An 8,969-nucleotide genomic window follows, 5' to 3' on the forward strand; every position below is an offset into this window, starting at 1 on the left:
TTACGTAGAGGAGCCCTAACTCTATCATCCTACCAAATTATATCAAAATCGGGCTAAGATTTACAGAGTAATTAGTAATAATAATTTTGGAGGGGGCCTTACATAAAGGGGGCTAACTCCTCTCCTATTCTATGTACAGCGTTGAGACCCCCAAAAGGCACATCTACATAAAATTCTGAATCGAATGACACCTCATTCATGAAAATCGGTTCACGCGTTTAGGCGCTACGCAGTTTACAAAAAAGGTAACAACAACAACAACAACAACAACAACAACAACAACAAGAAGAAGAAGAAGAAGAAGAACAACAACAATTTCTGAAATTGCAGTTTTTGCTCATTTTCGGCAACTTTTTTCTCAAAACCTATTAGATCTGGGTTGTTGCAAAAAAATTACACTTATGAAGGAGGGTTTGGAGTAAGATTTAAAGAAAATTTGGGAATTTTATCTTTTATAGAAAAAGAGAAAAAAATTGTCAAAGTTGGGTGTTTTTCAACGTTACGCTTTTTCGTGCACTTTTTGACGATCAACCCTTATACAACTGTCCTACCGGACAGTTTTAATATACGTGAGTGCCTAACTTTTTGCTTGATAGATTATCTATCTTATCTAAAATGATTTAGAAGGCAAGGTCATCATTTTTAGGAACTCATTGTCTTCTTCGTTAAAATAGTCGATTTATTTCGTTCCAACAGGAAGAAAATTCATATTTTTTTAAATGATCAACCATAATTTACTTTCTTTTTTCAACGTTTTCAAAATTTTTCAATTTCAGTTATAAACCAAAATTTCAGAACTTAATTTTGCAAAAGGAAACTGTGTTCTGAAGAGTACAAGTTACTGGGCGAGAAAACATTTGCAGTATATCTTCGGCCACAACCTAATTGTACTCGTACAGTTGATGTTGAGGTTGTTGGATTAGTTAAAGATGATTTTGTTTGGCTCAGAGGAATTTTTCTTGGACTTCCTTCTTTTCGGGGCGTCATGGCCTTGTAAAGCATTAGAATTAACTTACTGTTTTTTGGAACATGGTTCATAGTTTTGGGTGACTGATTCATTGATCCAAAATGAAGAAATATTATTGCCGCCATTATTTATTTATCTCTTTTGCTAAGCTTTCCAACTGAGTGATCTTCAGGACTTATGTTACAACTTATTGGCAATTATAATTGGTTTCACTTTGTTATCATGAAAGTTTGGTGTATCAATTCCTGTCCTGACTAATTACGTACTTATCCTTCGATATAACATCATCCCTTTGATGTTAAAAATGTAAAAAATATAACTGTAAAGACACTTAAGCGCTGAAGATGGCTCAGTGTAGCCCAAAACGGATAATTACAGTAAAAAACGATAATTCTCGATTACCTCGTGAAAATAACATCATCGCCGGATGATGTTAGAAGTTAGACCAATATTTAATGATTCTTTTAAATTACAGGAGAAGGACCTAAAATTTCATAATACAATATTTAAAATTTATTGCTAGATTATAATTTTAAATTCAAAACTGTATTCAAGTGAATTTCACAATAACTTCTTTTGTTATACAATGCATTTAAAAATCAAAACTTACTAATTAAGCACACTGACCCAAACCGTTATTAAAAGTCTTTAATAAGTTGCGACTAAATTAAACTTCCTTCACCAATAATGGATCATTTTTGGCATAAAATTTAATTAATAATTCTTAAAAATTAAAACTGAAGTCAAATTTCTTGACCTTTTATACCCGGATAGATGAACTCAAAATACTGATTTTGACAAACTTATTATAAAAAAGAAATTAATGACAATTTTGTTGTAAAATAAATAAATACAAGAAATTTGACTAAACATATTTGATACCCATCAATTTAAGACTTCCATCGGCGTCCGGATAGGCAATTTTGCCATCAACTTTTATCGTTCGAAAACTCTGTTCGACCAAAGTTCTAAAGCCAGCTTTTGCGGCCAGATATTGAGCAACCTTGCTGGAAAAGACTGTAGCCGTGGCTTTAAGACCAAGTTCTTGGCATAATACCTCTCGTGTTTCTAGTAGTCGAAGGCCGATATTGTAACCATGATAGTCCGAGTGCACGGACAAACCGTGCGATGTCAGATATCTGTCAAGATCATACGTTTTGTAAACGTTTCCTATTTCGGTGAGGTTCTTAACGTCATTTAATACATTGTTAAACACTTTGCCTTCGTATACCTGAAATCATAGTTTTGTTTGGTTAATAAGGTGTAAGGAATTTAGGTAATACTTTACAATAATTTAGACAATATATAAATGCTTCTCAATCAATGTTTCAAATAGAATTAGGCTTTTATATGGATATGAAAGAACTTATCATTTTACCTCATTGTAATTTTTATGCTTATCGGCTACAGTGGTTATATTCACCCCAACAATTTTCACGATATCGTCGTCTCGTTGTTCAAGTGCCACCATCGATTCACCGGACAGCAAAGTTTTCTTCCAGAATCGTGTGTAGCTGCTTACTGACTTCCCATCTTGCAGAAGATCTGTAGAGGTTTAATTAAAATAAAATTAGGATGCAATTATTTTTGCTTCTTCTACGACTCAAGAAATCATTCATCTACCTAAATTTGAGCACTTATGTTAACTATCACTCATACTCCGCACTCCAGGAGGAGTGCTATAAGCACTTTCTTATGTACCCGGACTCTTGATCACCGTTCCAAAATGATAACCTTAAAGTCTTTCTGATTATCATTAAAAATACCATCAAAAGTACAGGAAAATGATGACGGTGACCTTGTCAGAAAACTGAATGACTTAATACAAAGATAGATAAGCGCAAAATTTGTTTTGTTCGTGCTCAAACTACCTCATTATCGGCTCATTTGATATAAATGTACCTTTTGAGTTCGCTTGGCTTCCAAAACTTCAAGAACAACCACTCTATCCCTCCACCCAAAAAAAAACCCATAACTAATGTATTTTTTTTTCTTATAATAGATAGTTACAGAACTACATATTACTTACCGTCGTAAGTTGTTATTGGTTTTCTAGTGAGGAAATACGTGAACATATGCCTCAGTACGTCCTCTATCAGATCCGGTGTGATCGTTTGTATCTTGAATTTCAACGGCACTCCATTCCTTACTTCTTCAAAACTTCTCAAATTTAATTTCTTCAGCAACATGTCTCTGGGCAAGAGGAAAAAATGAAAAGTTAATAAAATTAGCAACATATTGAAGTTCACGTACTGATGATCGTTCAGGCGATCGCTAGTGAACATGCCACGCAAGTGTTGATAACACTTTATTTGTGCTTTAAGTATATTTTTTTTGTTTACAGTAGTATAATTAATAACATAACTAAGCATATGAACAGATTAGTAAGTAAATATACAAACCATTCTCCAGGAATGTAACCAAAGATGTTATTTTTTTGTGGCTAATAAATATTTAACTTTTGTAAGTTACACATTAGGTTTGTTTGTCTTAAAGTTACACACGGCAGAGTAGTTCCCTATTTGCTGTTGACGCTAATGGCAACCAATCATCACTTGCAGAGCCAAACATTCCTTTTGGACACTCACACGATATAACCCATTTTATTGACTAGTTTTCTATAAATTTTGATTTTTTTACTGGACGTAATGGAGTTATCTAATTATATTATTTCATTTTTATAAAATCATAAAGTTTAATGTTCCTTAGACTTGGAAGTGCGAAAGATTAGGAAGTACAGGGATGCATCAAGTTAACACCGTTCACTTCTTTATAGGCTGAACTGGTAGAGGTGAATTTGTTGACGGATTGTGGGCAAACTTCAGCAATGTAGCCATGGAAACTGCATCATCGGGAACTATCGTTCAAACCACGGCCACAGGAAGTGTCAGGAACTTAGCGAAAAACCCGCAAACGGAAGTTTTGCTCCACTCAACAGTTTTATAAATAAATTATCCTTAGCAAAAATCTGGTTTAAAAAAATATATTAATTCAGAATGTGGAGTATTATAAATGAGGCCGTCTTGTGAGTTACACACATGTATAATAAAGGAATAAAAAAAATTACTTACCTAAAAGGGCAGGTAGTGTTTCGAACTGGTTTAAAATAACATTTTAACGAAGTTAAACCGTTGAGCTCGCTGATCTGACTAAACTAAGTTAGTTAAAGATCAATCCAATTCAGTCTACGATGCACAGTTGACTAATACAGGAAAAAGTGTTGGCAAAACTTAATTTAAAGCAATTTCTGATTTAAAGTGAGGGAATTTCCCCGTAGATTTATTTCCGAACAGACTGGATTTTTCTTATTTCAAATTGATTCTAATTTCTACTTGGATATAATTATGCATGCAACAGTTGTACGTGATCAACTGCACATTAGAGGTAACCTTGGAAGATTCGGATGCTAAACCATTGCAAACTTAGCATAATCGATCTTATTTATAATTTCGATTTTATTTAGGGATACTGCCCCCCATAAAAAAATATACACAAAACATTTTAAGTCCTCCTAGCCCAAAAAAGTACTTTTTAACAAATTAATTTACATGTGCAGGTATGCGTAGAATGTGTAAGCATAACTCAAAATTAGAATATCGAAAACCTGCTACACCCCTCAACTAGAACTGCTCTTAAAATGTTTTTTATAAAAATAGAATTATTCAGATAAAATGTTATAGATCAACGAGTTTTTAATCGTTATTAAAAATTTTGTTTGGAGAAAATCAACGGGAAATAGTGAAAATCAACTCAGAAGGGCTGCTTTCGGGGGTGGGGACTGGCGTTGGAGAAGTGGCCAAACTGCCCTTAGACGAATTTCCCATGTAAGCTGGTTGTTTCCATCGCTAAGATTTGGCCCAAATTCCTCAGCTTCACATTTTCGAAAAAAGCTCCGATTTTTATTTCTCAAATTTCCTGTAAACTTACTACATCATTTTCCCCAATTAAAATGCCAGCCACTTTTGTTTGAAGAACGAACTCCATTCGTAAGCACTTCTCAGAATAAGTTGATTGAAATTTGTCTATTTACGTGTAATGCCAACAAATACAGTGACTCCCATTAATATTGGGACACCTATTACAAAATGATTTAAAAGGAAAATGAAAACAACATACAAAAGTTTGGAATTTTTTTTTTTTTTAAATAACATTAGCAACATCTGTGGAAATTATATATAAGTATAAATCGATGAAATTCCAAACTGTTAGGTAGTACTTTTTGAAAAAGTGTAAAATAAGGCTCTCAAAAATATTGGGACACCAGAAGTGCTAGAGTTTAAGTGTTCAATATTTAATAATTGGTTGGTAATAATTTAATAATTGCTTTTTGACTTACAATAGCCCTCAAACGATCAGGCATAGGTGAAACAAGTTTTTGGTTAATTCAGGTGGTGTTTTTTTCCCATTCTTCCAGGAAACATCGTTTTAATTCATTTTTGTTAGATATTACTCGTTTACTTAAAGCACTAGCTAAATATTGCCATAAATCTTCAATGGGATTAAGACCTGGAGACTGCGGAGAGGTTTGGAATACTTTTGGGCAATTATAAAACAGTCACTGGCGTATCACCCAAGCCGTAGGTTTGGGGTCGTTATCTTGGTAGAATTTAGAAGACCCTAAAATACCCAATTTTTTGGCACTTTTTCCAAATTATATTTTAATATATTACTATAAACTAATTTGTCCAACATTCCATCAATAAACACTAATTCTCCAAATCCTGATGCGGACATCCAGCCCCAAACCATAACTGACCCACCTCCACCCGGAGGTGGAGCTTTAAAACCCTTTAATGCTGGCTGTAAATTCTTCTTTTCGAGCTCAGCATTCGCTTTCCTCCAGCCCATAACCCATCCATCTGACTGAAAAACATTAAATTTTGATTCATCGCTAGAGTATATCATTCCAAAAGTCACTATTTTCATTAAAATATTTTTCGGCAAATTTCACTCTTTTAGCACGATTTATCTTACTGACAAAAGGATTCTTCCAGGCTACTCTACCATGATAGTCGAGTTTTCTTAGCACTCTCCGAACAGTTTCTGCCCCTTTTTTGCTTTCTAAACATGTCAAAAATTTCACATTGAAGTTTTGGAGCACTAAGTCGGTGATCTTTTTTAATTCTTTTAATATATAACGCAGTCGAGGACGGCCTTTTTGTGGGGTTGAAACAATTCTTTGTTCTTTTTGGTAACGCTGAATGATGTTCCACGCAGTAGATTTTTTAGGTCCGATCAGTTTTTCTGTCCCTCTAACACTTTTTTTTTTGTCTTTGTGCATAGAAATTACAATTTTTCTTTGTTCAATCGTTGTATTTGTATTTTTGCGCGACATGTTACACCTGGCTTGATTTATATAAACTAATTTAATTATTAATTTCATATAGAATATATGCTTAAGGTAAATATTTACAAATTGTATAAATATTCGGGCAAAACCTTGGACAAACTATAAATTATAATAGTGTCCCAATATTTATGAGAGGTAGAATTTGCACTTATTATTATATATATTTTTTTTAATCTACCAAAACATTTTTATGTACTTATTTAAATAGTTTTTATTTAATTAATAGTAATTATAAAATGAAATGAATTTATAAAAATTTGAATAAATGTATTAATATAAATATTAATGGGAGTCACTGTACAATTAAAGTTTAGTCTTACAAAGTAATATTAGAGCAGATCTACTTACTTTTAGAATTATTTCTTCACAAGTCTTGTAATAAATAAAACACTAAATGTACCTTACAAATTTTTACAGCCAATCAATCCACCAAAAAAGAAAAAGATTAGAAGTAAAATATATTTCTATTATTAGACGATCCACTTAACACGATTACAAACAACTGCAGTATTAAGCATTAGTTTAATAATAGTCAAGTAAAAAAGAGCGAGTTTCAACTTCAAGGTTAAAGAAAGTTTGATAATGTAATTGGGTCCGCATAGCTAAATATCCTTAATTTTATGATAGCACAATGTGATAAAGAGTTTTAACATTATATTTATGTACATTATTAAAATAATTAGAAATCTCTACATTGTTAATATTATTAAACGTTTAAATTTATAAAACGTTTTATGCACCAATGTGTAAGAGACGAAAAATGAAAATTAAAAAAATTATAAAATATAGGTTTTTAAGTTCATGAACGGATCAAACTTACAAATAAGGCCACCAGTCTGCGTTAGCGATCAGGAACAATGCTATACAAATCATTAAACTGTTTTTAATAATAAAGAATTTTAGGAATTAATAGAACAAAAAAGTTTGTTCACTGTAAAGAACAAACAAAATCCTTTGAGAATGTTTATTTATTTTTTTTTTTAGATCAAAAGGGAGATAGAACATTTCATAATAAACAAAAAAAATGAATCCTTTAAAAATATGTGAATTAAAATACAATAATTGTAAAATCACCTTAAAAAATTTGGTGTGAACCCACTTTTCTCTTACTATTCTAAAGGTTTTTCCTTACAAATTTTCTTCCAATCCTCAAGATTTGAGTCATAAGTAAGTGGAAGCAGATGCAGCATTGGTTGTAATTAATTACAAAGAATGAGAAGGCTGATCTGCACAGTGTCGTAGATTAATGAGGGTGACCTAGAAAGCCACTGTCAGAGAGTCTATGATGGCACCTACTTATTACGTAGTTAAGAGTACCACTTCCAAATCTGTCAGGGGAATCAGACTTGAGAGGAACAACTTGAAGGAACCAATTTTCCTTCCCCGAAGGTCCTAATTCTTAGCCCAAGCATGAGCCTTATTCCTCCAAATCCCTAAACTTCTATTCCTTATTCTTCCTGTAACAAAATTTTTCTACTATTTTAGTAATTAAAACTGTCCGGTAGGACAGTTGTATAAGGGTTGATCGTCAAAAAGTGCACGAAAAAGCGTAACGTTGAAAAAGACCCAACTTTGACAATTTTTTTCTCTTTTTCTACTAAAGATAAAATTCCCAAATTTTCTTTAAAATATGGGGCAAATCCTCCTTTATAGCTGTAATTTTTTTGCAACAACCCAGATCTAATAGGTTTCGAGAAAAAAGTTGCCGAAAATGAGCAAAAACGGCTTTTTCAAAAAATGTTCTTGTTCTTGTTGTTGTTGTTGTTGTTCTTGTTACCTTTTTTGTAAACAACGTACAGCCTAAACGCGCGAACCGATTTTCATGAATGAGGTGTCATTCGATTCGGAATTTTATGTAGATGTGCCTTTTGGGGGTCTCGACCCTGTACATCGAATGGGAGAGGAGTTAGCCCCCTTTATGTAAGGCCCCCTCCAAAATTATTATTACTAATTACTCTGTAAATCTTGGCCCGATTTTGATAAAATTTGGTAGGATGATAGGGTTAGGGCTCCCCTACGTAACATTAAAGCAGCGATCAGCTCTTACACTTGTTAAGGGGAAGTGTAGGAATCGTTTCAAATTATCGACACGTGAACCGATTTTCATGAATGAAATGTCATTCGAATCGAAATTTTGTACAGATTTGCACTTTAAAAGTCTCGACGCTGTGCCTCATAAGGAGGAGAGTTTGCCCCACCCAAATAAGGCCCTTTCTAAAACTATTATTACCAATATTTCTATAACGCTTAGTCCGATTTTGATAAAATTCAGCTCGAATAAGTGGTTAAAGCTCCTCTACATTGCTGATGCTCTTGCACCTACTAAGAGGAAGTACTGCAATCGTTTAAATTATCAATGAGTGAACCGATTTAAATCAATGAATTGTCGTTCGATTAAAAAATCTTTGCCTCTTTGCCTAGAAGTTCTGCAATCGCAGTTTATTTTTCTTACTCCTCTTAAAAGGAAGTAATGAAATCGCAGTTTAATTTTGCTATTCACGCACAAGTACCTTCCTATGTTATTCAAAACGCTTTTTCAAAAAAAGTTGTTACTGAGGATGGTTTGGGGGACCTTAACGATAATCATTCTTTAAAAAGATCTCTCTAGTGGTAGTTACGGTTCCGACTTACCATCTTATCAGGTTATAATGA

General features: G+C 33.1%; 1 protein-coding gene across 3 annotated transcripts; it reads right to left on the minus strand.

Moving 5' to 3' along the window:
• Window positions 1-1,395: 1,395 nt before the first annotated feature.
• On the minus strand, window positions 1,396-6,824 carry LOC141453682 (uncharacterized). Of its 3 annotated transcripts, none has more exons than XM_074127168.1 (4): window positions 6,666-6,824; window positions 2,997-3,160; window positions 2,346-2,512; window positions 1,396-2,198 (listed from the first exon to the last, which is right to left on the minus strand). In XM_074127168.1, the coding sequence occupies exons 2-4, from the start codon at window positions 3,154-3,156 to the stop codon at window positions 1,833-1,835; spliced, it is 693 nt and encodes a 230-aa protein (XP_073983269.1). In that variant the 5' UTR covers window positions 3,157-3,160; window positions 6,666-6,824; the 3' UTR covers window positions 1,396-1,832. The 3 variants fall into 3 exon arrangements, with proteins under 3 accessions (XP_073983269.1, XP_073983268.1, XP_073983270.1); XM_074127167.1 differs by lacking the exon at window positions 6,666-6,824 and adding an exon at window positions 4,039-4,850; XM_074127169.1 differs by lacking the exon at window positions 6,666-6,824 and adding an exon at window positions 3,370-3,903.
• Between the last annotated feature and the right edge of the window lie 2,145 nt (window positions 6,825-8,969).

The sequence above is a fragment of the Rhodnius prolixus genome, unplaced genomic scaffold (genome assembly GCF_049639745.1).
Source record: "Rhodnius prolixus isolate KJV_2025 unplaced genomic scaffold, Rpr scaffold_3, whole genome shotgun sequence".
Taxonomy (NCBI): Eukaryota; Metazoa; Arthropoda; class Insecta; order Hemiptera; family Reduviidae; genus Rhodnius; species Rhodnius prolixus.